A 25,648-nucleotide genomic window follows, 5' to 3' on the forward strand; every position below is an offset into this window, starting at 1 on the left:
TTTTGCCAGCATAAGTAGTGGCATAGTATCTGATCTTACACACACAATTTACGAAGTGTATATTCCAACCAAGACCTACTGGAACTCCGTGATTCCAACACTCAAGGGACAGTTACGCTATTCGCAGCCGCCATGTTCGTGCAACTTTTGTTTCGTTTTTCACCCGAGTTTCTTAAGCACTCACTTGTTTGTTTTGCTAGCAAATTCATAGCAAAGCGGATAGGCAGAAACACTTTGCATGACGACGTGCTCATCATTTGAAGATTAAGAGCGTTACATATAATATCTTCTTCGTGATCGTACAAATAAAGCAACTCTGCGACTTTTCGCGGAAACAAATCAGTGGACCCGAGAGCGGTTTATCCTTTCTGGTTAGTGTAGTACGTATGATTTGACGATTTGGAGGTTTATGAAGTGCACAACTTGCCGTTCAAAAGGCTTGCAGGACCAACTGAAACTTTTGCTATGTATTTTAAGCGCATGTTTTCTCATGCTTGCTCCTCACGCCATGAGGAAAATCGCCGTCGGCGAGCGGCGGCCATTTTCAGGTCAAGTTCGACAAGCTCCTCCCTCTGTGAGGTCGCTCGCTCGTACGACCGACCATCCTCTTCCTCCTCGCTCGTTCGCGTCGGCGCCGAAAGAGGAAAACACAGCGCCGCAGACTGACAGAATCTCCGGTCGGTACTCGACTGTGCACCGACCACCTCGCATCGTTTGTCAGTCGGTGTTGAGAAAAGCTTAGTGCTGCGGGGAGCGCCGACGGTGACTGCACAGCACACCGACTATGGCTAAAGACGGCCACTGCCCTCTCGCCGACGCCGGCATCCCGTACTCGGTGACCGTGTTCGCTTACTTAGGACTTTTGTTCATCGTGTACCTCCTGTGCCGCATCCTGTACGCGTCATGGCAGGGATTGTACTCCTGTTACCTCGGCCGATGGCTTGGCCACAACATCAACTTGCGCAAGATGGGCGAATGGGCTGGTGAGTTCTTTGATGTACCGAATTGAGCTCCCGCGCGCCACACGAACCGAGATTGACCCGGTGTCAGTTCGTCCTGCACCAGTGTCACATCGCGTTTCGGAGTAGTTTCGCACCTCCGATCTCGTCCGTGCATGCTATTTACTGAATTCGTTTGATGCGGCTTCTAGCCAGCTTTGCCGCAGAGGCCGTTCCTGCGCGTCACACAGGACCTTGGGCCGCTTCCTTAGGGAAAGTGAGCGTGTGAAAAGGTAGTTTAATTCTCACGTGCTTTGCCAAGTTTGAACTTGCTGCAGAGTTAACGAACCTTAACCGAGGCGTATAACACAGGTGACGTTTAGCCACCTCTATTACTACGTCGAGTGAGCCGCCTTTGCTGCCAATTTGACCACAGATCACCTACGACCAACTTTGTGTTGCGGCAATCCTATAAATTTGGTCTGCGGGCTAGCGCGAGTCGCTCGCCCCAAACTCATCAGTCTTGCAATAATGTTTTTATGATGATGATGTCCGCTTGACTGTGACTTCGAATCAGATGCGCTGGGATGTTTGAGAATAGCGATGCGTGTACAGGCGGATCGAGTTTTCGCGACCGCTATCCGATGCAGCAAAAGCTTTTATTGGCCTGCATCTTCTGTTTAGCGCGTTTTTATGCAGAACGCACTATACAGTTTTATGGCGGTGGCCGACTTGTGCATTGTGCGACACACAGACCTCGAAAAACAACGGATCGTGATAGACCAGTGCCGCTATCAGGACCCCGAGGCCACTCAAAAACGCCGCGGAGACCTCGGTTCGTGATATGCACAACGATGCGGAGGGCGTGATAAAATTAAAAAAAAAGAAAAGGCCTTTAGATAGGTCAAGTGGCGAGGTCGGGTTACTAGCGCGGAAAATCGAGAAATATTTTTTTCTCCCACATTTTTTTTTATAAGCGAGAATCAACCAGCACCGCTATATGTGGGCTCGATATAAAAACGATAGCCCTGGGATTATGGTTGACAGAGATATCGTCTGCTAATGACACTGAGCAGTGTGCACCCTTCTTACACCGTTTTCAAAAGATTTCGAAGGAGACGCACAGCGCATTACAGCCGTACTACGGATTTCCGTGCTTATTTTCCGCAGGCGTTTCTGCTTGTCCGCGCCTTTTCCCGCTAACCTACGTTCAGTACGTGGCCTCTCGGTGGTCTTTTATTTCCTTATAGGTGCAGTGGCAACTTTTCTTTTTTTTCCGCGTACGTTCAATACCGTAATGAACGTTGCGTGCACTTGTGCACAAATTGGCCCATCAGTGATCGTGATGTCTGTGCTGGCCGAAGTGCATACTCGTGTGTTTCCGGCATCGAAAGCAAAAACACATTGACACGTACCGTTGGGATTCTCATCATCGCGCGAGCGTCAAGGTGACGCCCTTGTTTTGCCGTTACTGCGCTCTGTGCATGAAATGACGGGACACTCTGACAGGCGACACGGGCGGCTGCGCGTGAAGTGGTTTGACGCGTAGATTTCGTGTAGTCCGCAGGTAATTACATGCGCCAGTCTGCTCGTGGGGCCATGTGTTGCCGAAGAGTAAATGGCGGCGACGGAAAAAGGGTTGCAAAGAGTCGTTAGGCTGCTATGCACGACATGTAAACATGTATCACTTTGCCTGCTGTCTGCACGGTCCCCAGGTCCCTTCAAGTTGTCTATGACAACTTTTTTGGCCGGAGGACCCCCAACTTTGTGTTGGAAATAAAGTGAAGAGGTCGTGGGGATCGAATCCCCGCCACGGCGGCCGCGTTTGGATGGGGGCGAAATGCGAGAACACCTGTGTACTTAAATTTAGGTGCGCGATATCCCAATCGAGGTGGTTTAAATTATTTCGCAGCTCCCCACTACGGCGTGCCTCATAATCAGGTCGTGGTTTTGGCACGTAAAGCCCCGTAATTTAATTTTAGTTATTGACCCGTTTCGCGGCGACCCCGTGGGCGCTGCCATGTTTGATCACGTGGTGACGCGTCCATTTCTTGCCTGCGCGTTTAATGGCTGTGTAATGCCGGTGTGGCTTAGCAAACCTCAATTTCGGGAGATATCGCAGACGGTGACTGGTTGGACGAAGGTTTGACCACAGCTTCATAAAATATGTAAAAGCGCTTTGGAAGCTGATTAATCTATGTCCAAACGGCCTGAGCAGCTTGTTTTAAGAGCGAGGCTAAGTATGTATTCCGAGCTATCCAAAATTTCCGCTCATGTATTGAATCAGGATTAGTGTTTTTTGCTCTTCTTTCTTTATTTGACAAATATTTTGATGCAGCGGCTTGTCACACTTCTGACTCGGTAGATTTTCTTGGTGCGGTCACTATCTGATTATTTTCTGCCTAATCGCTCACAGGTGTTCCCAGTTCCGATAGATTTGTTCTTGCTGCGCGCAAGGCTTGAATACGTAGCGGTTTCTTACAATGTAATATCTCGTAGCAAAGGTGTATTATCGCTAGTAACTCGCTTATACTCTTGTGGACCGTCACGAAACATTCAGATTCGACCATGGGTGCGCTATCGGAGTAGTCTGTCATTTATTGTGCGTATATGATGCGCATATATACTATTGAAGTGTGTGCCCATGCACTTATTGATACGGTGGCGATAGAGTGGGTGTAAATTCCTGTGCCAGTTGGGGTAGATGTATGTAGAGACCGTGCGTGAAACTATATGACATGAAGCGGCGCTACTCCCTTTGTTTAACGAGCGGTACTCGCTTTTGTCGACGTTCCGGGGCTGCTACACTTTGAAGGTTAGCGATACAACGCTGGCGGATGAGCACATTTCTGTATCCTCGAAGAAAGCCGTACATCTCGAAATGCCGGTAACATGTGAGGACAATTCTAGCAACGGTCCGCGAGGGCTACACAGGTTAATTCCATTCCTTAATATGCCAGTCACTATTTTTGCCGCCAACTATGCACACGCCTTCAATCCGGCATGATTGGAACACAGTACGTTAGCAAAAACTCAGTTGCATTTCCGACAGCTGATCGCACAGAGGCAAGGTACAAGCGGTAATGGTTTCGTATTCGTGCGCTGTCGTTGAGGCGACGTGCGGCGCGCCGCCGAAAGCGCCATCTCGTTTCTTTAGAACAAACTGCTCCGCGAAAAGGGTCAATAGCAGTGTCGCTCTTGGAAAAAGTGACGCCGTGCACATATATAGAGAAAAAAAAATTGCCAATGACGTACCTGTAGATTGTGAGGCTCAATTGTGTTCATGCTGTATGTTCGCCATACATTAGCCCCATCCCTCCTCTTGTTCCGAAACGTTGACAAATGTCTACAAATGACCCCCCCCCCCCTCCCCCCCAAAAAAAGAAAATCGCAAGAGCTAACTGAAATCACTAGACTAAAATCTTGAGGCACACAACTGAAACTACCTGTCCGTATTTTGTTACGATCCATTACATCACATATTCTCCTCCCGTGAGTATAATAATCTAACGCGCCGATGTGATCGATTTGGTTAGAGCTGCTGGCAAAATCGGCCAACTTGCGAATTGAAAAAGAGAGACCCAGTGCCATTTCATTCTGTCAAAAAGGATGACCAGCGAAGCTGTGTATTAATGGCGAACTGCGCCTCCGCCGCGAGTCGACACGGTATTTTACTATCTTCGGGATCGGCGCACGTATCTTGTCCGTGTGTCTACACACGGACACGATCCTGGGGGAACTAGCCCTTTAAGCGCTTGGCTGGAAAATTGGTTACGTCGTTGTGTTTCTTAATCAATTAATTAATGACGACGGCGAACGCGGGATTACTGGCACGAGCTTATTCGCGCGGTTGTGCTAAGGGGCGCCAACGTGCCAGCTGTGGAAGAAGACGACGCTGGAGCGAATCGTGATGATGATAGTTTCGTGTTAACGTGTTAACACACGGACACGATCTTGAAGGAAGTAGACCATCGCTGTAAAAAAAAGAAAAATAATCTTGGAAGAGATCAGCTGCAGTAAAGTTCGAGCTGTGGTACCAGTGCATCAGCACCGAGTTGTTAGGGCCTGAGGAACTGTTTAAATTGTTAGATAGATGCTACAGTGGTAGGTTCATCGTTGTCTTAGCAGTAGTGTTGGATACAGGTCTTTTATATGAGATCACTGTTTTCCTTCTGTACTCCGCGCGGGAACATAATTTACAATCGAACAGCGATTTTCTTGTTTATATAGTACGACGATAACACGCGATGAATGCGTTAAAATCTAGGAACTTAACACATAAAAATACATTTTCCTGTAGAACGTTTAGTATAATTGAACAGTTTTATGGAGGGCATGTGTGTTTAGCCCCTACGGGCGTTTCAGAAAAATGAGGGGTCCCCTTTCATATTGATGGCTGTAATCTTGGTGGTTCTCGCGTCGATTCTGCGTTCAGGCGATAACTTTCGGCGGTGCTATCACTTTCGCGTGACGTAGTACGCGGTGCGTTAGATGATTCGAGCGCTTTTTTTGCCGAACCAGCCAATTAGCGCTCACTGAAGGTGATAACTCCGAAAGTGATCATCCGAGAATGCGTCCCAGTTCATTATTCCACGAGCGATTTCAGTTTTTTGAGCAGGCGGTATGAAAGCTCGTTACGTGGTGCGCCGACGCAGGTATAGAACTAAATATAGAAACGTATCTGAGAAAGCGAAGGGTTGAGAGGGCCATTCGGTGCGACCGCGAGAAGCAGACGTATCGGGAAACAGAGAAGGCAAAGAAAACACGTCTGCGCCACGCTGATAAGCTGAAGTACGTTGGCTCAGCGTGGGACAGATATGCCGCTTTCTTTTTAACCTTGAAAGTAAAGGAAAGAGTGACGAAAACCACCTGGGTTTCGTCTGCACGATATGACGTCAACGAGGATAGCGCGTTTTTCGCTCCTTTTATCCTTTCTGTTTTGTTCTTTTCTTTCCTTCGCGCGAACAAGGAAGCGTAATTTAGCAACCTGGCTGGCGTCGCCGGACTGAATCGACGCCATAACCTCGCCGGGTTTTCTTTGGCGAGGAAAAACCGCGCATGAGAATGCCTGGTTTTCTGGGCTTGAAAACGCGTCGCGCCGGAATTCTTGTTTACGAATCCTAAACCCCTCAACTCAATCTCTCTCCCCTGCCCTCCTACCCGCGCCCTTATGCGCGTGTGCCTCGGTGTGCTGATGCAAGTATGATGTTGATCTCCCCTGTAGACCGAGAAGAGGGTTGAACGCACCGTAGGGTTGTCTTGCTAAAATTAGTCTTGTGGCTTTATTTGCTCACTTTATAATAAATTTCTGAACAATCATGTTTATCTAAATGCATAAAAGCAATAGATCTTTGCACATGAATAGTCGTTTGAAATTTTTACGTTTATTAATGCAATATATTGTTTAAAATTGTCACTTTGCAAAGCCCCAAAGTCGTTTGAAGCCAAAAGCTCAAAGTTTAGGTAAATTCATGTACTAACCTACTAACCATCATTCCCGTGCTAGCTGAATCGTCACGCCTGCTACCTCTTGTAGACACTAGCTTCAGATTTCCCTTGAGTAATATCTGTAGGAAATGCTATGGAATGCACTGTTTGTCATGTCTGTTGCCATGTGAGCAAACTGGTAGGCCTGCCAGCAGCTTCAATCGTAGCTGTAGCGACTGTCCGTCACTGTACATTGTTCCCGCTTGAGGGGTCGCCACTTGTTGAGAGCTTGGTTTAGCAGACGCAAGTAATACTCGTTTTGGCGGGTTGAGAACGGAGAGTCAGCTAGCTTTATTCTAAAGCAAAAGCAGGTTTGCCAAGTGGCTCTGGTAGTGCCCCTGTCGGGCAGCCACTTCATTTCTGAGAAATAGCAGGGGGCAATGACCCCCCTGTGGAGGCAAGGCGAGGTTATATGGACTTCCCAGAAGCGGGGACAGCGTATAGTGACAGACGGTCACTACATAGTTATGTGAACGGGGACTGTACATCAAATTTTTGTGCCACTTAAAATGAAATGGATTGCCATTTTACTCTTTTGTTCTTGACATACTAGGGATGTTTCAGCAATTGCTGCCCCAATTATTAAATACAGGTTTTCTTAGAATTAAAGTGGCGTGTTTGCTGTCCTAAATTTATAGTGATGCTGGACACCAGAAATTGTGCAGTGGATTGTGCAATTAAAGAACTGCACAATCGAAGCCAATCAGCACTGCAGGAATGTCAACTTGGTAGAGCCCATGAGCAATGAAAATCGACAATGAAGACGTGTGTAATGTTCTGCATTGCTGTTGTTAAAAAATGCTTTGTATGAAAATAATTGTAATGCCAGCGCAATTTTGCATCAAGTTGGGAGATGGATATTTCGAAACTGGTGTTGTAGTCCCTGTATTTTTCAGTAGGTGAACTGCCTTCACTTACAGCATTGCAATGTGTGCTAAAGTTAACAATTTAAACATTAATTCTTGGAAAAGTGCAGTATGGAATGTGAAGAAGGAAAAAAACAAGAGTGTGCTGACTATCAACAGAAGTTTTATCGGAGAGAGGAAACTATATGTAGGGCGATGTGCAGTATTGCCAGTGATGTTTTTTCCTTCATCATGTCCCGCATTTTCACGCTGTACCGAGAATGAACCAGCATCAAATTGCCCAGCTTTGAAGTACTACTGCAGTTTAAAACGCTAAATAGTGAATTTTGTTAAAAGAACTGATTAGTGATTATGACACTATTTTTGATGACCACTGCTGCTATGACTGTAAGCTACTATGGATTATCATCTTGGCTTTAATCTTCTGATTTTAATAATTGGGGACAGCCATTGATTAAACAGTTAGTGCTGTTGTCCATTTTGACAATTGCACATCCCAGATCTTGGCAGAGTATGCTGGTTTAGTGAACTCAACTCTCATTTTATGTTAAAGGCGCACACACATGCACGCACACCCACACTCACACACGTTGCTGCTTCCTTGGCAGAACAATGGCTTTCTCACAGGCTTGTTTTCCAACACAAAAGAATTGCCCATTTCAACAAGCCTTGAGGAACTTCAGCTCCTTAATACCGCTGTCCTGGTTTCCTAAAGGTTTTCTGTAGCAAGCAGAGAACCAGTTTGTCTTGTACATCCCTTTGCATTTGGTTAAGCCAAAATGGGCCGATTGTGTCGCACCTGAGCCAAGAAAAGTATATTGTCACAATTAATTCTACCAGTCAAAATCAGAATTTTTATTACTAAAGGCTGAGTAATATTGCCGGTGTTTAGTATACAGGAGGAGGTTCCATAGTCGGAGACTGTAGTGTGATCTCTTGTACAAATTTATTAAACTGCGATTATAATTATAAAAAATAATTATGAAACTTAAACTAGGGTTATTGCTACAACAGCTAACAAGAAATGAAATTGACTTCATACTTTCTGCTGATCCCAGCATAGTGCATGATGTAGAAGATAGGTAGGGTAAAGTGCAGTGGTCATAGGTTAGTGAGGGTTAGGATTCACCCCAATTTGAAGAGAAAAAGAGTAAAATTGGTCAAGAAGAAACAGGTCAACCTAGAGGCAGTAAGGGAAAAGTAGACAAATTCAGGCTGGTACTTGCAAACAAATATGCAGCCTTAGAACAGAGCGAAGGTGACATAGAGGTAATGAATGAAACCGTAACTAGGCTGGCTTCAGAGGCAGCAATTGGGAGGCAAGGCACCAAGGCAACCAGTAGGTAAGCTCTCCCAAGTAAGAAAGGTCCGAATAAAGAAACGACAAAGAATGGAAGTGTCCAACTCAAGAGATTAAATAGAATTCACGGAACTGTCAAAACTGATGCAAGGTGAAAATAAGTGATGTTCGAAATTATAACGCGAGAAAGACTGAAGAAGCCGTAAAAAATGGATGCAGCCTGAAATCAGTGAAAAGGAAACTTGGCATAGGACAGACCAAGATGTATGCACTGAAAAATAAGCAGGGTAATATCATCAGCAATCTCTAAGGTATAGTAAAAGCAGCGAAGAATTCTGTACTGACCTGTACAGTACCCACAGGACTCGGGATAACTCCATTCAAAACAGTAATGAACATGATACAGAAACTCCTCCTATAACTAGCGATGAGGTCAGAAGGGCCTTGCAAGACATGAAATGAGGAAGAGCGGCAGGAGGAGATGGAATAACAGTCGATCTAATCAAAGATGGAGGAGACATAATGCTTGGGAAACTGGCGGCTCTATTGGCCTCGAGCTCCACCACTGGAAAAGCTGGCGCCACCGTCGGCGTGACGTGCTAGGAGGGATCACGTGGTCATAGCGGCTGCGTCGGCTGCTTCGGGCGCGCCGAAGAGAGCTGAAAACGAGTTTAAATTCCCTCGTACGCTGCGGTTCTCATTTAGTGGCGAAATTTTCCCGCTTCGAGTGTCTCCTTAACAACGCTTCAAAGCACTACAATAGGTAGTGGCTGCCTTTGAGGGCGCGCAACAAGGTAGGCGACTGCTCGGTGCTGCAGGCCCGGGCGCACGTAACGGAGGCCGGTGTCAGCCTTATTCACACGTAGCCGCAGGACAAGAAGCTGCGTGAAGCTTGGTTCGTGAAACATAAAACCGGCAAACAGTCATCGGCTACAACTCGGGTATGCAGCAAGCACAGCGCGAGGAAGACTTCTGCTACGGCGCCCGGTCTGCGATGTTCTGAAAACGCGCAGAGACGCTCGCCCGAGTCCGCTGCTCGACTAATGTCATGAAGGTTTGGTGTATGAACTTGTCGATGCTATAGATACTCGCAAGTTCAGTGGAGTGGAAAGGCAGCGGTAAGAAGCACATTTTAAGAAAAGCATGGCATATGGTCATGTTTGTGTTATGAATTAATGCACTGGATTACAAAAAAGAAGCAGCGGGAAATTGCACGCTGAGAACACGGATAAACATACAGTGCGACGCAACTCGAGAAACAATATTGAAAGGTCAAAGAATTTAGAAGAAAAAAAAAGATTGAATCGTCGCAACGGGACATCACAGTCCCTGTAGGCGTCGAAGTCTCTACAATGAAATTATTTTTGAACAGCTCTGATAGCGCCCACGCAACAATGGTTGCTTGTATACTGTCAAATGCTCATATTCTGCGGCCTAAAGCTCATGGCACGGTGCGAAAACGCGCGCGCGGAGAAAGCGAAACAGTGCGCGGACAAGCATGCAGACGCACAGTCGGTCGCTGCGAATCTGCGCGATCGCTGCATTGAGGCTTCATTCTATTACGCTCCATTTAGTTATACAAACACTATAAGAACATATTTCACATAGTTTGCTCTCAGCGTTTACCTACCTTTCACGCAAGAAGCCGGTTAGGGAGACTCCATCGCGGCGACCGCGCGCAGTGGCGTTCACTGTACGTATTCGGTAAGGAGATAGCGTCGGTAAACGATTGTGTGCTTTCAGTTTGCCCAAGATTATTATTTAGACAGTAAGAAACTTCTCTCGTTTCAAAAGTACTTATAGAAATGTCCGGGAGAGCTCGCGCGTGGTGTTTTCAGTGAGCGCTGACAGCAAAACCTATGAGGAGCGCGCCACGTGATCCCTCATACTACGCCAGCGAGGCGCTTCCGATAGATGGCGACTCCGTAACTCCTCGCCGCCAATATACAAAGTGTCTATCGACTGCAAGGGTCCCAGAAAACTAGAAGGATGCACACATTATACTAATCCACAAAAAGGGAGACGTTAAAGAATTGTCAAATTATAGGCCCATTAGCTTACTCCCAGTATTATATAAAATATTCACCAATATAATCTCCAATAGAATAAGGGCAACACTAGACTTTAGTCAATCAAGAAAACAGGCTGGCTTCATGAAGGAACACTCTACAATGGATTACATCCATGTCATTAATCTAGTAATTGAGAAATCCTCAGAGTAGAATCAGCCTCACTATATGGCTTTCATAGATTACGAAAAAGCATTTGGTTGAGTATAGATACCAGCAGTCATACAGGCATTATGTAATCAAGGAGTACAGGCCACTTACGTAAATATCTTGGAAAATATCTAGAGAATCCACAGCTACCCTAATTATACACAAGAAAAGTAGAAAGATACCTATCAAGAAAGGGGTCAGACAAGGAGACACAATCTCTCCAATGCTATCGACTGTGTGCTTGGAAGAAGTATTTAAGCCATTAAACGGGGAAGGCTTAGGAGTAAGGATCAACGGCGAATATCTCGGCAACCTTTGGTTTGCAGATGACATTGTCCTGGTAAGCTACACTGGAGACGAGTTACAACAAATGGTTGAGGACCTTAACAGAGAGAGTGTAAGAGTGGGGTTGAAGATTAATATGCAGAAGACAAAGATAATGATGAACAGCCAGGCAAGGGAACAAGAGTTCAGGATTGCCAATCAGCCTCTAGAGTCTGTGAAGGACTGTTGTTTACTTAGGTCAATTACTCACAGGGAACCCTGATCATGAGAAGGAAATTCACAGAATAAAAATGGGTTGGATTGCATACGGCAGGCATTGTCAGCTCCTGACTGGAAGCTTACCATTATCATTGAAAAGGAAGGTGTACAATCAGTGCATTTTACCAGTGCTGACATATGGGGCAGAGACTTGGAGTCTGACAAAGAAGCTTGAGAACAAGTTAAGGATCGTGCAGAGAGCGATGGAACGAGGAGTTCTAGGCATAACGTTAAGATACAGAAAGAGAGCGGTTTGGATCGCAGAGCAAACAAGTATAGCCAGTATTCTAATTGACATTAAGAGGACAAAATGGCACTGGGCAGGCCATGTAATGTGCAGGTTAGGTAACTGTTGGACCATTAGGGTTACAGAATGGGTAGCAAGAGAAGGGAAGCATAGTACAGCACAGCAGAAGACTAGGTGGTGTGATGAAATCAGGAAATTCGCTGGTGCTAGTTGGAAACGGTTGGCACAGGAGAGGGGTAATTGAAGATCGCAGGGAGAGGCCTTTGTCCTGCAGTGGGCGTAAAAATAGGCTGCTGCTGCTGCGGCTGATGATGATGATGATGATGATGATGAAACTATGGGAATAAACATTGGAGGATAACAAAGAAAATTGAGAAGCTAGCAAGCATACAATGAGAGTTGTAATAAAAAATCATAGGCGTAACATTAAAAAACAGGATGGTAGTGCAAAGAGAGTTGTCTACTTGCATTCCAATGAAAAGTGTAATGCATTTGCTGTTATTTATTACTTCATAAATGCCAAGCAGGCCTATGCCTTGCACTCGAACTGATAGGCCATTAATTTAATTTTTGTAGCCGACTGACATGGCTTAGGTGACTTCTTAATATTTTTAACATGGTGGATCAGTTGCTGACAATGTTACCCGTGCCATTTCGGAGTCTCGTAGACAGCATCCAGAGCTATGTTGATGACAGTAGAGGATAAAAAGACTAGTGGTCTTTGAACATGGATGCTCTGCTATCAGTACACTGTATCGACAGTTCTCTTTCGTTGTAACTGATTTTGAGCTCATGGCTTCTGAACTTGTTTTTCAGTTGTCACTGGTGCTTCAGATGGCATTGGGCGTGCCTACTGTGAAGAGGTACGTTATTTTTTCCCACCCTTCTACAGTCTCTGCAAATGGTTCCTTAGTGATGAATGTCTTTTCACTTTCTTTTCTTTTTTCTTTTTGTTCCAGCTTGCTGCACGGGGCCTCAACATTGTGCTCATTAGCCGGACGCTAGAGAAGCTCGAGGCAGTGGCTCGGGAGATCGGTACGTGGCTGTCTCATTGCTGTCTGCTCGGGCCCATTGCTGTCTGCTTGGGCCCATTGCTGTCTGCTCGGGCCCATTGCTGTCTGCTCGGGCCCATTGCTGTCTGCTCGGGCCCATTGCTGTCTGCTCGGGCCAGGACTCGCTAGTAGACTTGAAGTACTATGGAAAAAATGGGGACGAAAGGATGGACAGGGAGAAGTGCCAACCTCCAACTTTATTTTAGAATAGCACTGTTATGCGGGGAGGGGAATGGTGGGGAGGAGAGGTGAAGCCACTTGTGCACTCTGTGATGACAGTTGACATAGTGTCTCAACACGTGGCTGCTCGCAGCACAATAATCTGAATTACAGCCAGTGTGCTGGAAAAGCGACTAATGGAACAAGGCAGTATGATGCAGGAAACAGGCTGTGTTGGCACGGCCAGTTATGCACAAAAAAAAAGAAAAATGGCCAAGAGTACGGACACACAATTTTGGCACTGCAGTACACGCTTGTTGTGCCTAAAACGATGACACTGTGCACATTTATGCTTTCTGCGCTTCCATATGGCAGTCACACCAATCACAGGAATGGAGTGAGCCAGCGTGTCATGATGTCATGACACAGTATTCACCTCCTGGGCCTACATATTGAAAGTGTTTTGCAGAAGCAAGTAATTAACAGTAAATTATTTAGGGCAAGTTGATCCTTGCGAGCACTTTTCTGTCTGGTTTAAAAGACGGGCAAAGAAAGAACAGTTTGAAAATGTAATGATTGGCCTTCCTTCTAAGGGTGCATGAAGAAATGTCAGATTGTGGATTGTGTACCTGTGACGGTCTGTGTACTGATTGACATTAGTCAGCGACGATGGGGCACACTGTCACATAAATTAAACACTGTCTGTGCACCTCCCATAATATTAATCGACGTTCATCGGGCACACGTGCTGAATTTCCAGCTTTTGCCAAACAGGCTTTTACGATAACCGACCTTTGCACAGAATGTCCTGCTTAAAAAAGCCAGTGCAGCACACAAAGTTGCCAGCACATGCATTTGATAGAACTAGGGAATAATTTGCTTGCCAAGAGGTCAGCTTTTGCCAATCTTAACTGATTATCCCTGCAACTGCAGAGGAGGCGTCCAATGTCAAGACCAAGGTGATTGCCGTTGACTTCACTGCCGGTGGCGAGATCTACGACACAATCCGGAGGGAACTGCAGGGTCTGGAGATTGGAGTGCTTGGTAAGGCGTTATTTCGTAGCCTGCTTCCCCGCTTCTTCCCACATTTTGGCTGTGGGGCGCATTTCGGTGCAGCCATTGGCGCAGGGAGCACCGGCAACTCACCGTGGTGGCCCTTTGTCTATGACATGTTACCCCCAGAACGCAAGGTCACAGACTTGGTTCCCAGATGCAGCGGTTCAATTTCTGTGGGAACAAAGGCAGAAATGCTTGTTTTGTCCCAGGAACTGCAGCACCTGTTGTAGCTTTTGTATTGAGGTTTATTTGGAGGCGCGTCAAACGACGGGGGCAAGAAAAGATGAACAGAAGGGTGCCCTTGTGTTGTCTTTTCTTGTCCCGTTGTTGAGTGCTCCTCGAAATAAGTTTCGGAATCAACCAACAAGCTCAGTTGTCAACCCTTCTGCTCTTGTATTGCTTTGGAATAAATAAATAAATAAATCGACTGTAGTGTTTATTCAAGCGATAGTAATAATTTATTGAAGTATAGCTGTTGGGTGACTCATTTCACAATATAGAAAATAGCATTGTTTTCCTGCTCTTATGCATAGATGAAATGTGTTGTTGTGAGCGTGCTTACTTACTACTATTATTCTGTTTTTTGTTTTGTTTCTAGTCTTCTTTCTTTTTTTGTCCGAGTGATTTATAAGTGCTCATTTCTAGTCAGAACCTTACTTGGCCCTGTATAGCTTTGTTTTCATCATTATTTCTGAACCTTGTGTAGGGAGATGGCTTGTTTGAAAGCCAACATTTTGCTTCTGCCGTCTTCCAACAGTGAACAATGTTGGCGTCAGCTACGTCTACCCCGAGTTCTTCAGTGTTGTTCCTGATGGCGACAAGGTGAGTCGCGCATTCCTCAAAATGGTATAGACTTGCGGTAAATGTTCCTAGTTCCTGTTCATAGCATGCCAGCATGTGAACCACAAAGGTAATTTGACTCCGATAAAAGAAGATGCAGTGATTGTTTTATTTGATGTACTCATTCATGCTCTTTCCTAACCAGTGATCATTGGACAGCATCTCAACGTTAATGTAAGGAAGTTTATTTGACACTATCGTATCCTGTTATAGGGTCACAAAAGTGAAAATGCAATGAAAGCACCAGCTTTAAGAAGCTATGTGCCCTGAACCCTTTCACTTGTTAACGTAGCCTTGTTAAAGGTAACCTAACGAGCTTTGCAATGGCTCTTTTAATGGTTAGTGTTACATGCTGCTGTAGCAGTATTGTGGTTTAAGGTTACTTCACTGAACAGTGGAACAAATGTTCATTCTGGGGGGCCTGTGATAGCGTATTACAGTATAGTTGGTTATCTAGTCCTGTTTTAACCTTAATTTAACCCTATTTCAGGTCATGGACAGCATCATCCGGGCCAACTGTGTTGCTGGAACCATGGTAAGACTTGATTGCACTCCTTTTTGTTTTGGTACATATCTTCAATGTCATCATTGTAATCGTCATCACAGCTTTTGATACTATTATGCTGGAAAATTTTGTCTCTGCCAAAACTTCAGATGACTCGCATCTGCCTGCCCCAAATGGATGAGCGTCGCCGTGGAGTGATCATCAATGTGTCTTCCATCTCCGCCATGCATCCACTGCCTCTGCTCAGCACGTATGCGGCCTCCAAGGTAACGTTGGGTCACTTGACTTCTAGAGATACACCGAAGGCAAATTTTAAGCCAAGCTGAAGTGATATGTTAGTACTCCAATGTCTCCAAAGCATCACTCTTAACAAAGGAAAACCTTTCGTAAGTGATAAAATGACATAAACCTAGGCCATGTATGGTGGCACCATTGTGAGATTGCAGTAACAGCTCCTACGATGTAACATGTCCTGGTTATTACGGGTAAGCTGTAGCCGGGCATTGCTAATAAAGAGAAGCCGATTACCTTCTATTTCAATGTGAAATAAAATTCCGTTTGTGGAATTCTAATGGATTTTACAAATGAAGGACCAACTGAAGCTGCCTTGTGACACCGCTATATTGGCGATATTTGTGGCCGTGTGACGTCGTCTGTGTAGCCACTTGAGTCAAAGCTGTTGGTAGTATTCTGCAGAGCATTATCTAGAGACTGTCCTTGCAGCCAAGGTTTGTGGCCTGTTTGTTGTGGGTGACTTGAGAACGGGATTATGTAGTCTTGTCAACTAGCTTTCCATGCAACTAACACACATTGTGGGGTTTGTAGAAAGTGTAATCTAACAGCAGTTTAGATTGATGCAATGTTTGCCTCTAGAGTGTCTGTTTAACGTGAGAATTGTAGTTAAGGAGGGATATATAGAACATTTGCTGTGAGTCAGGCTTTCTGCAGCGCGTGACGGTGTGCACGAAATGAAACGCTAACTTTTGGAGAAGACATTATCTTCTTTGGAGTTATGTTCTGCAGAAAAGGTTGCTTGCAGTGTGCTTAATAGCTCCTATCGTGGAATCATGCCTCTTACCAGTCTCGGTATGACTGCTTACCTCATTTCTGAAGCCACAAGGCATGCTAGATGCCCAGAAACCTGTTTGAAAAGATGTTTGTGTGCCATTTGCATGCCTCCGTATGTCTATTTAACCTTCACAGATCAATGCCGATCTCGGCAACTGATAATGGAGGAACGCGAAGCTGTATGATCGAGTTCTCGCACCTTTTGTTGAAAGTACTAGTGGTCTGTCTGCTAGCTGTTCTTAGTGATGCTTAACACTTTGTTGTCCGTGGGAAAATAGGCTGTTCTTGGTTAGTCTAGCAAACAATTTTTTTACTGCTGCAGCAAATGCTTGATATTAAAATGCATGGTATGAATTTGTAGAAGGAATGTGCTTTCTAAATGGTATTATTGTGAAGCAAACGTTTGTTAACAAATATCTGAAAAAATTTATTTAATAAAAAAGTTTGTAACGAAAATGAGCAAACTTCGTAAAAACATTGATGCTGCTTTGCACTTAGAGAACATTAAAAAAAATTTCAGAATATACATTTTGAACAAGGAGGCTATATACAACATTCCTGCAAATATAAGCTTTCTATCTGTAGAAGTTCTTCATATACAGAGGAAAATGTAAGCCCTAGTGGCTATTTGGCGGTGCGTAAGAGCCATGTGGCATCTTTTATGAACTGTTTTCCCGTCTGTTTTCTCATGCATAACTGCACTCTTTGCGCCGCCACCGGCAAGTGGTCCTGCCCACACGACGTTGACACCCTCCAGATAAGAACTGTGACCTTTCGAACACACAGGATCTCTTTAGACCTGAGTGCAGCAGCGTCGAAACGGTTCAGGGTAGAAAATGAAACTTGCCGGCGGATACCGGTTCATACCGGCTACGTGACGCGCTTTTGCCGTCCATGCTGAAGTCTGATAAATCAAAATCGTCTTCCACGTCTGTGCTGCTACCACCATCAAAAAATACTGACATAGGTTCATCGAAATCCATCGAAATTCGCCGTTTCCAAAGCGCAGCTGTGCGTGACATCGAGGCCATGTCGGAAGCTATGAGCGTTCGTCATGCCCAACTAAAAGGCACTGTAAAAATCCCCCCCATCCCCACGATGAAAAAAAGAAGCACAAAAGCAAAACATGCAAAATAGTTCCTCTTTTAACTCTTTTGCTACCTTGGGGAAAATAGGTATATCTTGCAGGTTATGCCAGATCTTTTTTTCTGACGGAACTACTACACTTAATATTTTATGTGATACATAAACAAAAAGCAGAATGAATGCACTTTTCATGCATAAAAGTTTTAGTAATGAGATGCATGTCGCAAAAAAGGTATAAATTGCCGGAGTCAAGATTGTGGGATAACATTGAACAAAGTTTGTAAAATTATGCTTGTATCAACTACGAAAAATATGTAACAAAAACTGTGTGATATACAAAATGTACTGTTATGTAATAGGCACTATCTCCGGAAAAATCAAAATTCTTTCATTGAACAGATATTCCATTACAAAAATTTTACTGGAAACGCTACAGTTGGGCGTGCCAGGCTGTGGTCACTGATGTTCCAGGCTGGTTTGCGTTGTTGCTTTCAAAGTCTGTCTGACGAAAAGGCAGCATCCTCGGACTAGCTGCTGCTCGATCCATTGTTAAATTAGGCACAAACATAGCGGAATCACGAGATCTGCGATCTTTCGAAGAGCGCGAGCCGCTCCTGGAGGCAGCCATTTTTCCTCCCTACTTTAACGATCGCGAAACTTGAGAGCGCATTAAAAACTTACTGCCTCTAGGGACAAAATCTAACTGCTTAGAAAACAAAAATATAGTTCTCCTCTTTCACGTCCGATGGCGAAGTGCGCACATGAGTGGCACGGAAGGCCTTGAGAACGGCCTTTCAAACCATCATTAGCGGGCTAACGATGCACAACAGGCGTGGTATAGAAAGAGTCAAGCACTGGATGCCGCTAACTCTCCGAAACCGCTCCGAGCACGGCAAAATTCGGAGCTGAAGCCATCGACAAATGGCTGTCGATGGGTATAGGCGCGGACAGGAACGTGTGCATGACCAGCGCTCTAGTCACACTGCCACTTCAGGGCTCCCATCAGGCTATGTTGCAGGGCCATGCTGTCGGCTTTCACCATTGCAACCGTACAAATTCTTCACTGGTTACGAGCTTGGAGCCTGTAAGACGTGACATAAGAAACAAGAATTACTACTGGCCAAACAAACAAACAAACAAAAATGCAAAAATATGACATCTATTTTAGTGACATGTACACAAGATAACTTTTATTGTGTAATCATTGGTAATCGCGTTTCAAAGCAAAAACTTGGGGCTGCGACACAGGTTGTGCTCCTGGCTGTTGCTTGACCGATGTTTGATACCGAGTTGCACGTCATCGCCTGACGAAAACGGTTGTGGAAGTCTCCTTAACAGAGTCACTGTTGAAGAAAAAAAAAAATGATTTTTTTTTCTTGTGCACTGTGAAGAGAGTGCTTCACTTCTTTGTCCTTGCGGTAATTGTTACCATGCTGAAATGCTATTTGCAGGCCTACATGGACAACCTGTCTCAGGGACTTCATGCTGAATACAAGGATCGTGGCATCTACGTTCAGGTAAGCTCCCAAGCGGCGCTACTGCTGTTTCTGGACCACCATCCTTGCATGTGCATGTGTGTGATTGGGCACAAGTGTTTAGCTTCCAAAACTGGTGGTAATGTCGCTTGCCTGTTCAGCCTGTATTTGATTGCACCAGTTTCCCGGCATGGGCAGGTTTGGGTGCTTCGAGTCTCGAAACTAGGGTCTGCCATCTGTAAAGTGTAGTTGCAAGTCACATACAGTAGTGAATAAAGTGATGGGACATTGTGGTTTCCTGTGAAAACTTCATTGCCTATGTTTTTAAGCTGTTAGTTGCCGTTCTTTTTCTCCCGATAATGTCGAGTAGGCTGCCTGCTGTTGCAGCCAAAGGGATAGAGATAGGCTACAATTTGTTTATTGATGGTGCTTTAAAGCTCCAATTTCCACTTTGTTCATTTCATGGGGCTCTCTGATGCCTACATTTCCGAGTTGGTGGGGCTCTGTGCGCGTTTTTAAAATTGTCTCTCCGTCTTTGACCTCTGGTGACATATTAAATCTGCAGTAGCCTGCCAAGCATTTCACTAGGCCAACCTCTACAGTTGTTGAAATTTTTCTCACCGGCACACAAGTATTGCCACATACCGTGTAAATAAATTCTTGGAATACACAAATTGCGTGCATTTTTGCCGGCTTATGCGGTCTGAGTAACGTAAAATGGCAGTGCCTGTTCAAGAGACTATTAGGCAAGGCTTGCGGTCTGGCACAACGCAGCACCAACTTTGTGAGCAGTTTAGCTCAGGGAAGCCAAAATGCAAAATATCATCTTTTTGTCGACTTCTGTAACTCAAGGTCAGGATCCCCTGTTACTAGTATTTGTGGTACAACTTGTTGCATTAATAGCACTGTCCTGTTAGTTTTCTTATGATTTGCAGTGTATCTTATTTATGATAAATGGACACAGCTCGAAGGGATGCTTGAAAAAGACAGTGTAAGCAGAAAGCAACGAGATTTTAGTTGAAGACAACCTTATCAGCAAACATGGTGGCATGTGTGTACGCCCAATGTCGATTGCTCTGTCGGAAGATAAGTTTTTTTGGTGGCTCTTAATAGTGGGGGGTCATGCAGGCTTTGTCAAACTAAATTTATTGGCTTGGTTCTTTTTTTTTCTGAGATCACCTGTTTACTTTTTTCATTTATGTTCCCCTTGGTTATCACTGGTTGTGTCTGTCTGTGCATGTCATTATTAGCTTCTGTGAAATGAAGTTGAGCTTTTAGTTCATGCCTATGGTGTCTGTTTCTTTGTCCTTGTGTTTTCTGTGCTTTGTCTGTTATCAGGGATATGTGCTAACTTGTCATACTTTCTCTCCCAAAATTAAGTCTCTTGTCGCAGCTACGGCATCTAATAGCCAACAGCACTTATCTGCTGATGCCACTCATGGTGTTGTTGCTGCAGATATGCTGCGCACAAGATATACTGCTTATTGAAAAAGCAGACTTACTGCGAATTGCAGCAACTTAATCTTTTTACTGCGAGATGTCTCTATTTGTGGCGTGAACGCCTTGTTGTAACTTGCAGCATTCATGAGGGGCATATCAGTCTCGCCCGCTCGATGGTCCCACCGTAGCCAGTCGTAAGCTTGAAACTGGTTAAGCTGTGTTGTTTTGCTATGACTTGGCCACTGTGAAAGCTGGAAGGCTGAGGTGTACTCGGACACCTGTATCATGGAGGCTGTGCTTGCTTGGAAGGTGCCACGACCGCATGGCTTCCAACAGTGTGAAACAGCTGATGCAACACCTTTGCTGCCTTCTTCCATTCCCAGTCTGTGATGCCGGCTTACGTGTCCACGAAGATGTCCAAGATCCGCAAGGCCACCTACATGGTGCCAACAGCCACCACCTACGTCCGGGAAGCCCTCGACACTGTCGGCATCGAGCACGCCACCTATGGCTACGGTCCACACAAGTTCAGGGTACGGTCCCACAAACTTGACATCTACACCCCCCCCCCCCCCACCTCCCCTGTAGCAACTAGAATCGCGATACAATTGACTCCCATCAATTCAAGTCTTGTGGGACCGCAAGATTTGGTCGAATCATCCGAAAGGTTGAATTACTAAACAGTGGTACAATGAATTAACTCATCTTTTTTTGTTTGAGGTAATCTGTGATGTATTTTTTTGCTTCTCCCTCATGAAGAGCAACCTAACCCACATGCGGTGAAGAGCGCCACTATGTTTGAACGCTTCCTCGACGCTGGGCTGAAAATAAATGTTTGGCAGCGTTGAGCCCAGCCTTAACATCAGCCACTCTCGTGACATCAACACGAAACAAACGGGAATAGATGGTTTCATGGGTGGAAGGAGCATCGGCCACTATAAGTTAAGAATGAGCAGCTTCACGCCTAGGAAAGCAGTAACTCCTTCTGCTAAATTTCTTGCGTTTTCAAGCTTTTTGTAAACTCTGTGCACATGAGGGGGGCAGCAGTGGGGTTGAATTAACTAAAGTGGCGTGCTTTCACCTTCGAATTAAATGAGTTTCTCTTTCATAGCAATGTATGCTTTCTCGCTTCTGTCGCCAGTTATGTTTAATATGACGTAGTGCACTGTTTGGCATGGTTGCTTCAAGTTCACTGCCTTCTCGTATTTTACACGACTTGTTCTGTTACACTCGTGTAAAACTTGTACTGACCCCAAACTAACTCTGACATCTTGAAATATAGTTTGCATAAACAAGAACCTTGTGCCTTGCTGTCACAATGATCGTTGGCAAACATGGCAGCGTTATGGTCCACGGGGGGGCTACAAACTAAAGAAAAAAGTGATAGAACTGCAGTTCTGTGTGTGATCTCACCAGGGTAAAAGTTGTCAATTGGTTGGCTGATGAGGGACGAGAGCACCAACATGGCAGGAGCTGGCCACATGTTTTGAGAAATAAGGGAGCATTAGGTTGTGGCGTGCCGCTGGTCCTAGTATGAAGCTTGCATTCAGTTGGCATTGCACCGAGGGCAATTAGGGGCAGACGGTACAGGAGCCTTTCTTTTGTTGTTTTGATGCAACCCATAGATTTTGTTACACTGTGCTGAAATGGTAAGTGGTACGCTCCAAGGAGGTGCGAGCAGTTGCGTAGCCATTTGACAAATGCCCGTAGCATTGCTATTTTGGCATCATTCGAGAAACATTCTTGCGGCTGCACTGTCATTGTAGACTGGTGCATCGTTGCCACAACATAACAAATTTTCAAGCTCAAGGTGGTTTCAGGGCCTCTCCTGGTAAGGTTCACTGATCAACTAGGGTATTTGCATATCTTTGACCTCTGAGTCAGTGTAGCTTCACCCAATATTCTGACGTGCACTTGTTCAGCTGAGTTATTGGGGATGGCTACTCGGATGCACAGATAAATGAATTTTTCCACTTAAGTTTTAAAGGCTCACTAAAGAAAAAAAACAACCGCTTTAGCAAGATATTTGCTAGATTATAACAATGGATTCTATTGTTGTTTCATGCTCAGGCTCTGGTTCAACGCAAGCTCATGGAGTGCCTACCCCACGGCGTTTTCATGAACATCTCGAAAGCGTCCCTGCTGCAGATTCGCAAGCTCTACTACAAGAAGAAAGGAATCGAGGACACCTTCCTGGGAAAGCGTAGCTCCTCAGCCAATGCCGCGGGTGACGTAGGAGAGCAGGTCAAGAGCCAGTGAAACAGAGCCAAGGCATCGTCAATCTTTCCAGCTTCTCTGGTGCACGTCGGCACACGACAACAACGTGCGTGGAGTGGTCATCACTTTTTTCACCTGTAATGAATGCTCGGACGGGAAAGGGGCGTGGTGCTAGTTAATATTGCTACCACTTATGAATAAGAGAGGTTCTACGTTTGTCCTTTGATTTTTTTTTTTTACAATCACATTTCGATTCTTGCTATTTTCTTGCATTTTCGTCTCGTGTTTTGGACATTTCTGAGAAGACCTTGTCACGTGTTCCAGTGCCTTGCATTCCACATATCATTTGTACAGAGATGTGCCGTGCTTTCTTCTTCTTTTGTTTGTTTGTGGCGTTTTCAGTTTGTCGCTCTGTGAAATCAAGGTGAATAAAGGTTTTTGAAAATACTATATACATGTATAGAGTCAGAATCTCATGCCACTTCATTCACGTGAAAAAATATAAAACTTTGCTTTTGCAGTTTATGGGTACAAATAACTCGCACAATCGGTGCATTAACCTTATACTCGAAACTATAATGACACGGTGCTGTCTACTGTTAAAAGGGATGGGTGAGCGTAGAGCGCATGTGAAATTCTCCCCCTCGCAAGTGTGAAATCGCCCAAATTTGCAGCATACGATTTATGCATTGTTGTGCCTGGCAGTCCTTCTGAACAAAGGATGCACACCGGCGAGCATGTAGCTGTGGAATGCCATTCACGGCTCGTCGTCTTTTCGACGCCAAAGAGCTGGCGACGAAACCAGCGTCAAGTCAAGATAATTGAATGAAGCCTGCCCAAGCCGGACATACACCTGCTCCCAGAGTAAGTGGACGACCCACGGAGCCAGAACTCGCATCTTGGTCGCAATTCCAGCTCGATGGCGAGAGCAGCTCTGGTCGCTTCAAGATATAGCACGGAGATCTGAATGAACCAGGCACATATGTATTGAGCAATCTGGAGCAGTTGAAAATGTGCAGTTGAATGTGCCTGAATATTACAGCAGGTAGTGCAAACACTAGACCAGTGGTGAGAAACTAGCTCATCTTGACAAGCTGTACATTTGTAAACAAAGGGATGTAGTGTGGACAAAGAAAAAAACCAGGTGACTAGACATATTACTTTACTTTGGCAGTATAGACCAGAATTTGCAGTGCTTTTAGGGGGCCGGCATCTTCTGCCAGTTTCTACAGTAACTCTGTAACTGTGAGAATGAAAGAACAACTGCAACAATGCTCAGCCTGTTGTAGCATGCTTGCCATCAGTGTTCTCTTGCCACTTTGGTGTCTGCTGCCTCATCATCCAATTGGCCACCCAAAGTGGGCTGCACGAATGGCAGGTGACCGGGGTCAAGATTAGGTGGTGCTCACTCGAAATATCTGCGCGAGATCAACGGGCTTGTGTGTAGTACACTGCCAATTGGAGCAAACGGAAATGTGACGAGACACACTTAACATTTCTTGCAACTTCGTTGTTTGTCCTCATCCGCAATGTGCTATACTTGCTGCTCTTGTAGATGACAAAAGACCTTGAATAACTACTCGAGTGAAATACGTTTCTTCAACGTTCATCGCCGTGAACATAAGTGTTCAAGTAAATTCTGAAAACCTGGGCCTTTTACTACTGAGCCTTCTTTCCGAAAAAGATTGAAGCCAGTACAGGCTTCCATTTTGGCTTTGCTTCTGTGTTAACTTTCTGTGTGTTCACATTCACAAATCCAAATCTACTTTCTGAGAAGTCTGCATTTTGTCCAAATGCAAGCCTAGAGTCGCTGCGGAAATGCATCGATGGCGACAAGGATGTAGTTTGCATCCAATTCACACCATGCTTTTTCTAATTACCGAGTGCAGTAGGGAGCAGAGCAGACTGCTTTTTAACACTGAACACACTAAACAGCCTGATCAAGTGGGTTTACATAGCAGTTTGGGGGCCATTTTGTAGTGGAAATGAAATCGGGGAAGTTTTTTTTGTACACCATCTTCACCTTGCAAGCTGCAGGAGAATTCTGCTGGTACGTCCACTGAGGGCATCAGAAGTGCCATTCAACCCAATACAGTCTCCTTCTTCAGGACATCTACCAAATAATTTGCGTTGGTTTCTTGGGCTGCCTGTTAAAAACTAGTGGCATCTTTCCATCAGAAGTGGTTGCCTAAAATCTATCATCGATTGAAGGTGAGAAACTCGTTAAACATTCCTTTCACCGACATTTGCTTCTTTTGAGGCTTCCTGTCAATACCCTATCATTTGGTGCTTTAAAAACTTCTTAGTATTGAACACTGCTTTGTCTGTGAAGAGAATGCTGCATTGGCCTGCCATGCTACTGAAGCATTTGAGCAGGTCCTTTATGATCTTAAAAAATTAAATTGTGGGGTTTTACATGCCAAAACCACTTTCTGATTACGAGGCACGCTGTAGTGGAGGACTCCGGAAATTTCGACCACCTGGGGTTCTTTAACGTGCACCTAAGTACATGGGCGTTTTCGCATTTCGCCCCCATCGAAATGCGGCCGCCGTGGCCGGGATTCGATCCCGCGACTTCGTGCTCAGCAGCCTAACACCATAGCCACTGAGCAACCACGGTGGGTCTGTATGATCTTATGACCCTGGTCTCTTTAATGTGCTCCGTCAGTCGATCAAATTTCTAAACCTTGCGCAGCTTCTCTTTCACAATTATTTCGACGAAACATTAAAAAGTTCTTTTGGTTTAGGCCATTTGGCTAATTCACAACTGATTTCGGGAGGGTGCAGGAACTTTGGCTGCACCCTGCAGAAGGGTCGAAAACTGGGCTTGTTGGCACATTACCGAGAATACCCGGGAACAGAATGAAAGGACTGGGCAGCCTTTTCTGGAAAGTTGGTAGGGTTTATTCACGGTAAAGCTGCAGCGCGCACAGTGTATGAAGGACACAGTAAGTTTACAAGCAAGTGCTGACTCGCAATTCAGTTTATTTCAGGAAAAGATTGTAAATAGGTTACGCCCTGGCTAACTGCAATGAGCGTGTGCAGAGTTATTCAGAGAAACGGTAACAAATTTTAAAAGGTCCCACGGAATTAAAAAAAAAAAAAGAATCCTGTGTTCGCGATTACAACAGATGGCTCACTAAAGCACAT

At 45.1% G+C, this 25,648-nt stretch overlaps 1 protein-coding gene across 1 annotated transcript; it reads left to right on the forward strand.

The window, feature by feature from the left end:
• The first annotated feature begins 575 nt into the window (after window positions 1-575).
• Window positions 576-22,948, forward strand: spidey (hydroxysteroid 17-beta dehydrogenase 12 spidey). Its single transcript, XM_075674370.1, has 10 exons — window positions 576-983; window positions 12,417-12,463; window positions 12,560-12,635; window positions 13,745-13,855; window positions 14,625-14,689; window positions 15,198-15,242; window positions 15,362-15,478; window positions 18,818-18,883; window positions 20,665-20,814; window positions 22,352-22,948. The coding sequence occupies exons 1-10, from the start codon at window positions 785-787 to the stop codon at window positions 22,538-22,540; spliced, it is 1,065 nt and encodes a 354-aa protein (XP_075530485.1). The 5' UTR covers window positions 576-784; the 3' UTR covers window positions 22,541-22,948.
• The last annotated feature ends 2,700 nt before the right edge of the window (window positions 22,949-25,648 follow it).

The sequence above is a fragment of the Dermacentor variabilis genome, chromosome 11 (assembly GCF_050947875.1).
Source record: "Dermacentor variabilis isolate Ectoservices chromosome 11, ASM5094787v1, whole genome shotgun sequence".
Lineage (NCBI taxonomy): Eukaryota > Metazoa > Arthropoda > Arachnida > Ixodida > Ixodidae > Dermacentor > Dermacentor variabilis.